Source organism: Calonectris borealis, unplaced genomic scaffold (assembly GCF_964195595.1).
Source record: "Calonectris borealis unplaced genomic scaffold, bCalBor7.hap1.2 HAP1_SCAFFOLD_93, whole genome shotgun sequence".
Classification (NCBI taxonomy): domain Eukaryota; kingdom Metazoa; phylum Chordata; class Aves; order Procellariiformes; family Procellariidae; genus Calonectris; species Calonectris borealis.
In genome coordinates, this window is record NW_027441486.1 from 398,743 (window position 1) to 412,514 (window position 13,772).

The following is a 13,772-nucleotide window of genomic DNA, read 5'->3' on the forward strand; positions in this document are numbered from 1 at the left end:
GACGGACGGACGGACGGGGGTGCAGCCGGGTGCAGGACGGACGGACGGACGGGAGATGGGGGGGGCTGGGGATGAACCTGGGTGCAGGACGGACGGACGGACCCCCGGGGGGGCCAGGGGTGCAGCCGGGTGCAGGACGGACGGGGGGGGGGGGAGGCCCCGCGGGTGCAGCGGCCGTTCCACGTGTGCGCACACGCGTGACCGCCCGTGTCTGGGGAGGTGCGTGTGCGTGTCCACGCGTGTGCCTGTGCGCACGGCGCCTGTGTGTGTGCGTACGTGTGCACGTGGTGCGTGTACATGTGTATGTATGGGCGTGTACATGTGTATGTATGTATGGGCGTGTACATGTGTATGTATGGGCGTGTACGTGTGCACGTGTGTGCGTGTACATGTGTATGTATGGGCGTGTACATGTGTATGTATGTATGGGCGTGTACATGTGCACGTGTGTGAGTGTACATGTGTACGTGTGTGCGTGTACATGTGCACGTATGGGCGTGTACATGTGTATGTATGTATGTGCGTGTACATGTGCACGTGTGTGCGTGTACATGTGTACGTATGTATGTGTGTATACATCTCTACATGTGAGCCTCTGCACACGTGTGCATGTCTGGGTACATATGTATACGCGTGTGCCTATGTACATGTATGCATGTATATGTGCGTGCTGGTTCCATATGTACGTGTATGCACATGTATATGTGTCTGTACACGTATACGCGTGCGTATGTACACGTGCATGTGTCTGTATGTGCATATATGTGTGTGTCTGCACGTAGGCCTGTTTACGTACACGTATGTGCATGTGTATAGCTGCCTACGTACATGTACGCGTACGTATGCGTGTGTGCCTGTGTATCTATGTGTATCCACATGTATGTGCACATATATGTGCATGCAGGCGTATATATACCCATGAATGCCTGTGCATGTACATGTACTGCATGCATATGTACACGTGTGCACATATACACGTGTGTATGTCCCTGTATGTGCATGTATACATACAGGTGCGCACATATACGCATGCGTGTATGTCTGTGTGTGCCTCTATGCACACGTATGTACATACATATGTGTATATACGGATGTATACGCATGTGTACGTGTCTGTACGTGTCTCCATGCACACCTATGTGCATCTATATGTACACGTATGCACATATATCCATGCCTATGTGCCTGTGTATGTCCCTGTGCACACGTATGTGCGTGCATGTGTATATGTACGGATGTATACGCATGTGTACGTGTCTGTACGTGCCTCCATGCACACCTATGTGCACCTATACGTACACGTATGCACATATATCCATGCCTATGTGCCTGTATATGTCCCTGTGCACACGTATGTGCACCTATACGTACACGTATGCACATATATGCACGTGTACGTGCCTGTGTATGTCCCTGTGCACACGTACGTGCGTGCATGTGTATACGTACGGATGCATACGCATGTGTACGTGTCTGTACGTGCCTCCATGCACACCTATGTGCGCACCCCCCTCCCCGCACGCGCACGGCCCGCGGCACGCGCGCGCCCACGCGCCCACGCGCGCCCCCCCCCCCCGCGCACGCGCCGCCCGCGCAGCCCTGCGGCGCCCCCTGGCGGAGCGGGCCGGGACCGGGGCGGGGCTTTGAGGCGCCTGCGGGGGGGGCGTGGCCAGCCATCTGCGCGTTCTGATTGGTTCCCACTCTTCCCGCCGAAACTGCCCTTTCCCCTCACCACCACCTCCGCCAGCTCCTTGCTCCCAACTACCACGCGGGCGCGCTCCGTGCTCTCATTGGCTCGCGCCTGCCGAGGCGGGAAGAGCTTAGCCAATAGAAGCCCTGGATGGGGCCGAGTGGGCGGGACCGGCTGTGCGGGAGGGAAGGCGCGATGGCGGCGGTCGCGGCGGCGAGGGCTCCCGGCCCGGCCCGGCCCGGGGCGGGGGGGGGCTCCGGGGCTGGGACCACCCTTGGGGGGCCGGGGCCGCCTGGGGGTGTGGAGAAGGGACTGGGGGGTCGGGAAGGGGAACGGGGCCAGCCTGGGGGGGAGCCGGCGAGGGGGGTGTGGGGCGAAGCCCGGCTCCGGGAGGGACCTTGTGAGGGGGGAGGTTGGGTTCTGGGGGTCCCTCCACGTCCCCTCCCTCCCCAGCGGCGAGGCTGGCCCGGTTTGTGCCCCACCCAGGTGACCCGTGGGGACGCAGCCGCTGTCAGGCATGAGGAGGGCCGGGGGTGGGCAGAGCTGAGGGTCTCCTTCCCCACAGGGAGGCAGCCTGTCCCCTGCGGCAGGAGGGAGCCGCAGGGCTGCGGCCTGGCAGCCTCCCCCCCCTTTGAACTGGATGCCCCAGCAGCGGCTGCCGTGATGGGGGTGAGTTCTGGGGGCCTGGAGCGATGGGGGTGCCCCACGCTGGGGTACAGCCGAGATTTGGCGGGGGGGCAGAGGCACCCCGACCCCGCAGGGCCTCTGAGAGCAAAGGACGGGGACACCCCCATCTTTGAGTCCCTCTGGCTGCCCCCCCGGCCTAGCGGGACCCCCACCTCAGCCCCCCCTTCTCCACCGCCCACGGCCCCCCAAAGTCCTGGGGCGCTGCCCTCAGCCGTGCTCCCGCTCCGTGCCCGTCCCAGCGTGGTCCTGCTTCCCTCCACGCCCCACCCCGGCCCCCCCATCCCGGTTTCCTGGCCTGGCTCGCCCTTTCCTGTCCCCCCTCTGTCAGCGCCGTGAAGGGAAATCGCTGCTCAGTGACCGCGCCGGAGGCAGCGAGACAAAGCGGGGGACGTGGGACATGGGGCTGCGGCGCTGAGCCGGGGGGGGACACAACCGCTGCCGGGACCGAGCACCCGTGGGTAACGGCCGTGATTTGGGGGTGAGGGGGGGTCCCGGTGTGGGGGCGAGCCCTGGGCGGGGGGTGGTGGGGTTTGGGGGTGTGGCAGGTGGGATCCCCGACGTCCCCCCAGGAACGCCGTCGCCATGTTCCCGGAGGATCGCAAGGAGGGCAGCCCCCGTTTTGGGAAACTCCACTTCCCCGTCGGCCTCTGGATCAACTCCCCCAAGAAACGCTTGGCCAAGATGAGCCGCCGGTGGCCCAGCGCCGGCTCCGTCAGGTCAGACCCCCCCCCAATTTTGCCATCCCCGCGCCCCCCAACCCGCCCCCCCACCCCCATCACCCCCCATCTCCCCGCCTGCAGATCGACCTCCTCGGACACCGCCAGTCGCGGCAGCGAGACGGTGGAGCTGCGTCCCCCCGGTAAAACCAAACCCTCGCGGCACAAGCGACTCTCCAACCTCTTTCACCGTAGCGGCGCCGGGACGGGCGCCGCCGCCGCCGGCGGGCGTTGGGCCAGCGAGAAGAAGCTGGCGGAGTTGGTGGATCCGGTACCCGAAGTCCTGGTGGGGGGAGAACATCCCCCCGGCCAGCGCCAGCTCCCCGGTATCCTCAAAATATTTGGGGGGGATATCTCCCGGGGGGCTAACTACAAGAGCGTTTTGGCTACGCCGCGTTCCACCGCCCGGCAACTGGTGCGGGAAGCTTTGGAACGTTACGGTTTGGCTCCGGAAGAGGGAACGTCGGAAGAATACGTTCTTTGCGACGTGGTGGGGCGCCCCGGGGGTCCCGGGGGGGCTTGGCAGGTGGAACACCTGCGGCCGGTGGGTGACGCCGAGCGGCCCCTGGTGCTCCAGGATGTCTGGAAACCGAAAACCGGCTGTTCCCGGCGCTTCGAGATCCGCCGGCGGCAAGAGGTGGAGCGCGTCTGCGAGGGCGAGGACGCCGAGACCGCCGGTGAGCGTCCCCCCCTGTTCCTCCGCGCTGTCACCGGTGCTGTCACCGGTGGGTGACGCCGTCGTGTGTCTGTGTCCCCCCCCTCCCCAGGCATCAACGCTCAGGCCCGGCGGTTGCAGAAAAGCCGCTCGCGGGCGGCGTCGGGGGGCCCGACCCCCCCAAAAGAACGTGCCGACAACCTCTCGCTGCGCCGCAGCATCAGCGACATGAACCTCAGCACCAAACGACGCCGGGAACGGAAAACGGTGTTGAGCGTGGCGGGGGGCGAAGCCGGGACCCCCCCAACCGACGAGGGACCCCCCGAAACCCCCCCCGGGGAGGGGGCGGCCGGCGAGGAGGAGGTGGGGGAGGGCGCCGGCCTGGAGCAGCTCTCGCAGTGCCTCATCCAGCCCCCCCAGCAGCACCCCTACTTCCTCCTGCTGCAGGGCTACGGCAAGCAGGTGAGGGGGGGGCGCACGGGGGGCCCCCCCAAGTCCCCCCTCCCTTTCCTCGTCCCCCCCAATTCCCCCCCTTTCCTTGTCCCCGCAAAGTCCCCCTCCCTTTTCCTCGCCCCCCAAATTCTGCCGCCTTTCCTCACCCCCCAAAGTCCCCCTCCTTTTCCTTGTCCCCCCGTTTCCTCGCCCCCCAAAGCCCCCCTCCCCTTTCCTCGCCCCCCAAAGTCCCCCTCCCCTTTCCTCGCCCCCCCCAAAGTCCCCCTTTTCCTTGCCCCCCCCAATTCCCCCCCCTTCCTCGCCCCTCCAAAGTCCCCCTCCCTTTTCCTCGTCCCCCAAAGTCCCCCTTCCTTTTCCTTGTCCCCCTTTTTCCTCGCCCCCCCCAAGTCCCCCTCCCCTTTCCTCGCCCCCCCAAGTCCCCCTCCCCTTTCCTTGCCCCCCAAAGTCCCCCCCGTTTCCTTGTCCCCCAAAGTTGCCCCCTCTCCTTGCCCCCCCCCAAAGTGCTCCCCTTTTCCTTCCCCCCCGTTTCCTTGCCCCCAAAGTCCCCCCCCAAAGTGCCCCCCCTTTCCTCGCCCCCCCTCACCCCCCCTCCCGCCCCGCAGGACTTTGTCATCTACGTGATGACGCGACCCCAACACGTCTTCGGCCGCCCCGAACGCCGGGGGGTCCCCGAAAAAACGGGGGGCTGCCTCGTCGACACCTTCCTCAACGCCCCCGACATCCTGCCCCGCCACTGCCTGGTGCGGGCGGCCCAGGGGGGGGCCGACACCGCCCCCGCCCCCCCCGCCACTGTCCGGCCTTTTCGGGGGGCCCCCGTTACCCACAACGGAGCCCCCCTTTTACGCCAAGCCCCCCTCAACCCCGGCGACCTGCTGGGCTTGGGTCAGCACTTCCTTTTCCTCTATAAGGACCCCCGGGGCGCAACGGGGGGGTCCCCCACCCCGCGCCCCCCCTGGCTGCCCCCTGCCTGGCCCTCCCCCGGTTTGGCGGGGGTTTTGGGGTGCCCGGGGTGCGGGCGATCCCCCCAGGAACGGCAGGAAGCCCTGCGGATCTGCCTGGAGAGCCCCCGGCCCGAGCTGCGATTCCGGCCGCAGGAGGAGGAGGTTTTGCTGCGGGAGATCGTCCGGCTGCCGGAGAATTGGGGGGCGTCGGGAAGCGGAATCGGGGGGCTGGCCCCCGCCTTCCTCCTGGGGCTGTGTTTGGAACACGCCGCCCGCGCCTTCCCCCCCGAGCACTTCCCCGCCCTGCTCTCCCGCGTGGCTCTGCTCGTTAAGGAGACCGTTTGGGTAACGAGGGCGGGGGGACGCGGGGGGACAGGGGGGGACATGGGGGGACATGAGGGACACAGGGACATGGGGGGACGCGGGGGGACAGGGGAGGACATGGGGGGACAGGGGACATGGGGGGACATAGGGACATGGGGGGATATGGGGGGACATGGGGGGACATGAGGGACACAGGGACATGGGGGGACGCGGGGGGACAGGGGACATGGGGGGACACGGGGGGGACATGGGGGGACACGAGGACATGGGGGGACACGAGGACATGGGGGGACACGGGGACATGGGGGGACACAGGGGGACATGGGGGGACACGGGGACATGGGGGGACATGGGAGACGGGGGACACAGGAGGACATGGGGGGACACAGGGACATGGGGGGACACGGGGGGACACGAGGACATGGGGGGACATGGGGGGGACATGGGGGGACACAGGGGGACATGGGGGGACACGGGGACATGGGGGGACGCGGGGGGACAGGGGACATGGGGGGACACAGGGACATGGGGGGACACGGGGGGACATGGGGGGACAGGGGACATGGGGGGACATGGGAGACGGGGGACACAGGAGGACATGGGGGGACACAGGGACATGGGGGGACGCGGGGGGACAGGGGACATGGGGGGACACAGGGACATGGGGGGACACGGGGGGACACGAGGACATGGGGGGACATGGGGGGGACATGGGGGGACAGGGGACATGGGGGGACACGAGGACATGGGGGGACACAGGGGGACATGGGGGGACACGGGGACATGGGGGGACATGGGAGACGGGGGACACAGGAGGACATGGGGGGACACAGGGACATGGGGGGACACGGGGGGACACGAGGACATGGGGGGACACGGGGGGACACGGAGACGCTGAGGGGGGTTTCTGCCGGCAGGAGAAGATCAAGGAGATCGGGGATCGGCAGCCGGAGAAGTGAGTGACCCCCCAAACCCGGGTGGGGGGACCCCTGTGCCCCCCAGAACCAGACCCCAAAGCTGGGCCCTTAGGGGGGGACCCCAAAACCAGCCCATGGGGAGGGGGAGACCCCACAGCCAGCCCTTGCGGGGGCCCCCCAAAGATGGCCTCTTGGGAGGGACCCCAGAGCCAGCCCTGATGGGGGGGACCCCCAAAACCGGCCCTGATGGGGGACCCCAAAGCCAGCCAATTCTGGGGGGGACCCCAAAACTGGGCCATGGGGGGGACCCCAAAGCCAGCCAATTCTGAGGGGGACCCCAAAACTGGGCCATGGAGGGGACCCCAAAGCCAGCCCATTTTGGGGGGGACCCCAAAGTTGACCCATGAGGGGGGAACCCTAAAATCAGCTCTGATGGGAGGACCCCAAAACCGGCCCATGGGGGGGAGACCCCAAACCCAGCCCATTCTGGGGGTGGACCCCAAAACTGGTCCATGGGGAGGACCCCAAAGCCAGCAGAGGTGGGGGGGACCCTAAAACTGGGCCATGGGGGGGACCCCAAAGCCAGCACAGATGGAGGGGACCCCCAAGCCAGCACAGGTGGAGGGCACCCCCAAAGTCAGCCCATGGGGGGTACCCCAAAGGCAGCCCATTCTGGGGGGGACCCTAAAACCGGCCCATGGGGAGGGGACCCCAAAGCCAGCCTGTGGGAGGGAGACCCCAAAGCCAGCTCATTCTGGAGGGGGGACCCCAAAACCAGCCTGTGGGGGGGGGACCCCAAAGCCAGCCCATTCTGGGGGGGGACCCCAAAGCCAGCCCGTGGGGGGGAGACCCCAAAGCCAGCCCATGGGTGGGACCCCAAAGCCAGCCCCATGGGGGGTTCCCCGCTGCCGTCCCTGGTGTGTGGGGGGGCACAGACCCCGCAGGCCTTGGGGGTCCCGTGGGGTGACGCCCCCCTCCCCTGCCCCGCAGCCAGCAGGATGCAGCCCCCGCGGCGCTGAGCATGGAGGCGGTGGCGGCCGACCTGCGGCCCCTGATGCTCTGGCTGGCCAACGCCATGGAGCTGCTCAACCTGGCCCAGGGCCGCGTGCTGGAGCTGGAGAAGGAGCTGGAGCTGGAGGGTGAGCCCCCCCGGTGGGGGTCGGGGGGTCGGGGGGCCCCCCCTTGCTTTTTGGGGTGACCCCTCCCCCCCCAAACCCCCCTGCAGGTCCCTGCCCGGAGCTGACCAGCGACCTGGAGACCTGCGACGAGGCCATGGGCGTCCTGGACGAGGTGATCATGTCCACCTTCCAGCAGTCCGTCTACTACCTGACCAAGGTGAGCCCCAGCCCCCCCGGGACCCCCCAGGACCCTCCCCCCGAACCCCCCGGGACCCTCCCCCCGAACCCCCCGGGAACACCCCCCAAAACCCCCCGGGACGCTCCCCCCGAACCCCCTGGGACCCCCCCCGAACCCCCCGGGAACCCCCCCCAAAACCCCCTGGGACCCCCCCAAACCCCCTGGGACCCCATGGGACCCTCCCCCAAGCCCCCCGGGACCCTCCCCAAACCCCCCCGGGACCCCCCCCAAGCCCCCTGGGACCCCCCAAATCCCCTGGGACCCTCTGGGACCCCCTCCAAACTCCCCCTGGGACCCCCCCCAAAACTTCTCTGTGCCCCCCAAAACCCCCCTGGGACCCCCCCCCCAAAGCCCCTTGTGATCCCCCAAAACCCCCCTCTGGGACCCCCAAAACCCCCCTCTGGGACCCCCAAAACCCCCCTCTGTGACCCCCCAACCCCCCTCCGTGATCCCCAAACCCCCCTGTGATCCCCCAAACCCCTCTGTGCCCCCCAACCCCCTCTGTGCCCCCCCAAAACCCCCTCTGTGCCCCCCCAAACTCCTCTGTGCCCCCCAAACCCCCTCCGTGACGCTCCCAAACCCCTCTGTGACCCCCAAAACCCCCCCCGTGATCCCCCAAACCCCCTCTGTGCCCCCCCAACCCCCCTCCGTGACCCCCAACCCCCCCCGTGATCCCCCTCAAACCCCCTCTGTGCCCCCCAAAACCCCCTCCGTGCCCCCCCCAAACCCCTCCGTGCCCCCCAACCCCCCTCCGTGCCCCCCCCAAACCCCCCTCCTCACTCCCCCCGCCCCCCCAGACTCTGTACTCGGCCCTCCCCGCCCTCCTGGAGAGCAACCCCTTCTCGGGGGCCGGGGAGCCCAGCGCCGGGCAGGACCTGGGCAGCGTCCCCGAGGGCGTGCGGCCCACCCTGGCGCTCTACCAGGCCGCCCTGCAGCTGACGCGCGACTGCCAGCTCCACCCCGACCTGGTCTCCCAGACCTTCGGCTACCTCTTCTTCTTCTCCAACGCCTCCCTCTTCAACACCCTCATGGAGAGAGGTGGGGGGCCCGGGGCTCGGGGGGGGGCTGGGGCTCTCTTTGGGAGGGGTGGGGGGGTCCCTGGGGCTCTGGGGGGGTCCCTGGGGCTCTCTTTGGGAGGGGTATGGGGGTCCCTGGGGCTCGGGGGGGTCCCTGGGGCTCTCTTTGGGAGGGGTATGGGGGTCCCTGGGGCTCTGGGGGGAGAATGTGGGGGGTGGGGGGGTCCCTGGGGCTCTCTTTGGGAGGGGTATGGGGGTCCTTGATGCTCTGGGGGGGTGTGGGGTGGGGGGCTGTGGGTCCCTGGTGCTCTCTTTGGGAGGGGTATGGGGGTGCCTGGGGCTCGGGGGGGTCCCTGGGGCTCTCTTTGGGAGGGGTATGGGGGTCCCTGGGGCTCTGGGGGGGGGATGTGGGGGTGTGGGGGTCCCTGGGGCTCGGGGGAGGGGGTCTGGGGGGGTATGGGGGTCCTTGATGCTCTGGGGGGGTGTGGGGTGGGGGGCTGTGGGTCCCTGGTGCTCTCTTTGGGAGGGGTATGGGGGTCCCTGGGGCTCTGGGGGGGGGGCCGGGGGGGTATGGGGGTCCCTGGGGCTCTCTTTGGGAGGGGTATGGGGGTCCCTGGGGCTCGGGGGGGGGGGATGTGGGGGGGTGGGGGGGTCCCTGGAGCTCTCTTTGGGAGGGGTATGGGGGTCCCTGGGGCTCGGGTGGGGAGGTGGGGGGGTCCCTGGAGCTCTCTTTGGGAGGGGTATGGGGGTCCCTGGGGCTTGGGGGGGGGGGCTGTGGGGGGTGTGGGGGTGTGGGGGGGTGCGGGGGTCCCTGGGGCTCTCTTTGGGAGGGATATGGGGGTCCCTGGGGCTCGGGGGGGGGGGTGTGTGGGGGGGTGTGTGGGGTCCCTGGGGCTCTCTTTGGGAGGGGTATGGGGGTCCCTGGGGCTCTGGGGGGGGGATGTGGGGGGTGGGGGGGTCCCTGGGGCTCTCTTTGGGAGGGGTATGGGGGTCCCTGGGGCTCGGGGGGGGTGGGGGGGTCCCTGGGGCTCTCTTTGGGAGGGGTATGGGGGTCCCCGGGGCTCGGGGGGGGGATGTGGGGGGGTCCCTGGGGCTCTCTTTGGGAGGGGTATGGGGGTCCCTGGTGCTCTGGGGGGCTGTGGGGCGGGCGTGCCCCTCCCTGCCACGCCCTGGGGCAGCCCCGTGGGTCCCAGCCCCCCTCCCCATATCCCCCCCCCCCCCCATCCCCCGGGGCCAGGCCCTGGGGTTTCCCTTCACCCCACGGCTCCCAGTTTCCTCCCATTGTCCATACTGGGAGCCGGCAGGAAGCCGCCTGTTTCCGTGGGCAGGAAGGGCGAGGGGGGGGTGCGTGCAGGCAGGGGCGCAGGCAGGGGCGCAGGCAGCACCCTGACCCCCACCTTTGCCCCCCCCAGGCAGCGCCGGCCCCTTCTTCCAGTGGTGGCGGGCGGTGCGGATCCGCACCAACCTGGACCTGGTGCTGGACTGGCTGACGGGGCTGGGGCTGGGGGACATCGCCGGGGAGTTCTTCCGCAAGCTCTCGGCCACCGCCAACCTGCTCTGCACCCCCCGCAGCTGCCTCAGCAAGGTGGGGACACGGGGACACGGGGGGACACGGGGGGACACGGGGGGACACGGGGGGGACGGGGCACGGGGGCGGCAGGGGAGAACGGGGACGTGGAAGGGAGGGGGGTGGTGGGTGCTGGGGGCGATTGGAAGGGGTGTGGGGGGACACGGGGACACGGCGAGGGGTAAGGGACACTGTGGGGATGCTGGGGACATTATGGGGACACTGGAGACGCAGAGAAGGGGTGTGGGGACACTGGGGGTGGCAGGGGACAGCGGGGACGTGGAAGGGAGGGGGGTGGTGGGTGCTGGGGGCGATTGGAAGGGGTGTGGGGGGACACGGGGACACGGCGAGGGGTAAGGGACACTGGGGACACTGTGGGGACGCTGGGGACATTATGGGGACACTGGGGACAGGGAGAAGGGTGTGGGGATACTGGGGACACTGGGGACAGGGAGAAGGGGTGTGGGGACACTGGGGGTGGCAGGGGACAGCGGGGATGTGGAAGGGAGGGGGGTGGTGGGTGCTGGGGGCGACTGGAAGGGGTGTGGGGGGACACGGCGAGGGGTAAGGGACACTGGGGACACTGTGGGGATGCTGGGGACATTATGGGGACACTGGAGACGCAGAGAAGGGGTGTGGGGACACTGGGGGTGGCAGGGGACAGTGGGGATGTGGAAGGGAGGGGGGTGGTGGGTGCTGGGGGCGATTGGAAGGGGTGTGGGGGGACACGGGGACACGGCGAGGGGTAAGGGACGCTGTGGGGACACTGTGGGGATGCTGGGGACACTGGGGACAGGGAGAAGGGGTGTGGGGACACGGGGTGGCAGGGGACAGCGGGGACGTGGAAGGGAGGGGGGTGGTGGGTGCTGGGGGCGACTGGAAGGGGTGTGGGGGGACATGGCGAGGGGTAAGGGACACTGGGGACACTGTGGGGATGCTGGGGACATTATGGGGACACTGGGGACGCAGAGAAGGGGTGTGGGGACACTGGGGGTGGCAGGGGACAGCGGGGACGTGGAAGGGAGGGGGGTGGTGGGTGCTGGGGGGGCGACTGGAAGGGGTGTGGGGGGGACAGCGGGACAAGGGGTGCAGGGACACGGTGGGGACACCGAGAAGGGGTCTGGGGACACCGTGGGGACATGGGGACACCGAGAAGGGCTGTGGGGACACGGTGACAAGCGGGGACGCGGGGACGCAGGACGCGGCCGGGAGCCACGGGCTGCGGGTCAGGAGAGGTGGGAGGGGGCCGGGTGCGGAGACAGCGGGGGTGTCCCCATGTCCCCGCCGCGTCCCCACCGCGTCCCCACCGCGTCCCCAGGCGACGTGGGCGCGGCTGCGGGGCGAGTACCCGGCGCTGTCCCCGGCGCAGCTGCACCACGTCCTCAGCCATTACCAGCTGGGGCTGGGCCGGCCCCCGCCCCCCGCCTGGAGCCCCCCCCCCGAGGAGCGCGACCAGGTGGCCGCCGGTGAGTGACCTCATCGTCATCGTCACCCAGGGACGCCCTCCTCATCGTCACCGGCCCCTCCGCGCACCCCCCCAGCCTGTCACCCTCCCCTTTGTCCTGCGCCCATCAGCTGGCCCTTGTCACCGTCCTGTGGCTGTGTCCCTGTCCCCGTGTCCTGCACCCCCGTCCCTGTCCCCGTCCCCATGTCCGTGTCCTGCATCCCCTGTCCCCATCCTGCACCCCATGTCCCCGTCCCCATGTCCCCGTCCCCATGTCCCTGTCCCCATCCCCTGTCCCCATCCTGCACCCCGTGTCCCTGTCCCCATGTCCGTGTCCTGCACCCCCTGTCCCCATCCCCCTGTCCCTCTCCTGCAGCCCCTGTCCCCATCCCTGTCCCCATCCTGCACCCCATGTCCCCGTCCCCATGTCCGTGTCCTGTACCCCCTGTCCCCGTTCTGCAGCCCATGTCCCCGTCCCCATCCCGCACCCTGTGTCCCTGTCCTTGTCCCCATCCCTGTCCCCATCCTGCACCCCATGTCCCCGTCCCCATGTCCGTGTCCTGCACCCCCTGTCCCCGTCCTGCAGCCCATGTCCCTGTCCCCATCCCCTGTCCCCATCCTGCACCCCATGTCCCCGTCCCCATGTCCGTGTCCTGCATCCCCTGTCCCCGTCCTGCACCCCGTGTCCCTGTCCTGCACCCCCGTCCCCATCCCCTGTCCCCATCCTGCACCCCATATCCCTGTATCGTTGTCCCCATCCCCATCCTGCGCCCCGTGTCCCTGTCCTGTCCCCCTGTCCCCATCCTTACCCCGTGTCCCTGTCCTGCCCCCCTGCTCCTCATCCCTCTCCCCGTCCCTTGTCCCCGTCCCCCTCCCGCACCCCTGCCCCCCTCATCTGTCCCCCGTTGTCCCCCCCAGGTGACATCTTCGAGAGCTTCTCGGAGCACCCCCCGCTGCTGCTGCCCAGCCAGGGCTTCCGCCTGCGCCTGGGGGAGCCGCTGGGGGAGGAGGGGCTGCTGCGGCCCCTCTGCCGCCTGCGCCGCCTGCTCTGGGAGCTGGAGCAGGGCTCCCTGCCCGCCAACCAGCGCGGCCTGGGCCTCGAGGGGGCCGCCTGAGCCCCGGGGACCCCCCGGGGACCCCCGAGACCCCCCCCCAGGGACCCCCCCAGGGACCCCCCAGGGACCTCCGAGACCCCCCCCGGGACCCCCCCCGGGACCCCCCCCCAGGGACCCCCCCCCAGGGACCCCCACCCAGGGACCCCCGAGACCCCCCCCCCGAGACCCCCCACCCAGGGACCCCCCCAGGGACCCCCACCCAGGGACCCCCCAGGGACCCACCCAGGGACCCCCCCAGGGACCCCCGAGACCCCCACCCAGGGACCCATCAAGACCCCTGGGGACCCCCCAAGACCCCCAGGGACCTGTCGAGATCCCTAGGGACCCCCCCAAGACCACCAGGGACCCCCCCAGGGACCCCCCAGGGAGCCCTTGAGACCCCTGGGGACACCCCCAGACCCCCGGGGACCCCCCTAGGGAACCCCCCCCAGGGACCCCCCAAGACACCCCAAGAGACCCCCCCAGGGCCCTCCCCAGACGCCCAAGGGCCCTCCCCAGGGACCCCCCCGGACCCTCAGGGACCCCCCCAGACCCTCAGGGACTCCCCTAGGGCCTCCCAGACCCCCGGGGACCCCCCCCAGAGACCCCCCCAGACCACTGAGGACCCCCCCAGACCCCCAGGGACCCCTCTAAGGGCGGGACCCCTCTAAGGGACCCCCCCTCATGGGCCCACCCCAAGGGACCCCCAAAGGGACCGAGGGACCCCCCCACACACACACCCCCCGTGCCTCAGTTTCCCCCGCGGAGGTGGGGGGTCCCCACCGCGGGGCGCTGGCGTGTGTTCACACGTGTGTGTCCCCAAATAAAGGTCGTGTGGGGACACGCCTGGCACGTGTGGGGACACGCCTGGCACACGCGTGTGCGCCCGGACGGCTGGGTCCCCCGGCTGGG

The 13,772-nt window shown here is 69.4% G+C and overlaps 1 protein-coding gene across 1 annotated transcript; it reads left to right on the plus strand.

The window, feature by feature from the left end:
• The first annotated feature begins 2,959 nt into the window (after positions 1–2,959).
• On the plus strand, positions 2,960–12,912 carry LOC142076681 (ras-interacting protein 1-like). The gene is made up of 11 exons (XM_075139069.1): positions 2,960–3,093; positions 3,178–3,770; positions 3,861–4,210; positions 4,804–5,487; positions 6,384–6,421; positions 7,374–7,522; positions 7,609–7,718; positions 8,537–8,777; positions 10,168–10,340; positions 11,641–11,788; positions 12,685–12,912. Exons 1-11 carry the CDS (start codon positions 2,960–2,962, stop codon positions 12,879–12,881), a joined length of 2,817 nt encoding a protein of 938 aa, XP_074995170.1. The 3' UTR covers positions 12,882–12,912.
• The last annotated feature ends 860 nt before the right edge of the window (positions 12,913–13,772 follow it).

Bases quoted from the DNA above. Each gene is read 5' to 3' on its own strand.
- LOC142076681 (XM_075139069.1), top strand. From the start codon at position 2,960: ATGTTCCCGGAGGATCGCAAGGAGGGCAGCCCCCGTTTTGGGAAACTC. The intron at 4,211-4,803 runs GTGAGGGGGGGG...CCCGCCCCGCAG, and splicing joins TGCAGGGCTACGGCAAGCAG to GACTTTGTCATCTACGTGAT. The intron at 7,719-8,536 runs GTGAGCCCCAGC...CCGCCCCCCCAG, and splicing joins CCGTCTACTACCTGACCAAG to ACTCTGTACTCGGCCCTCCC.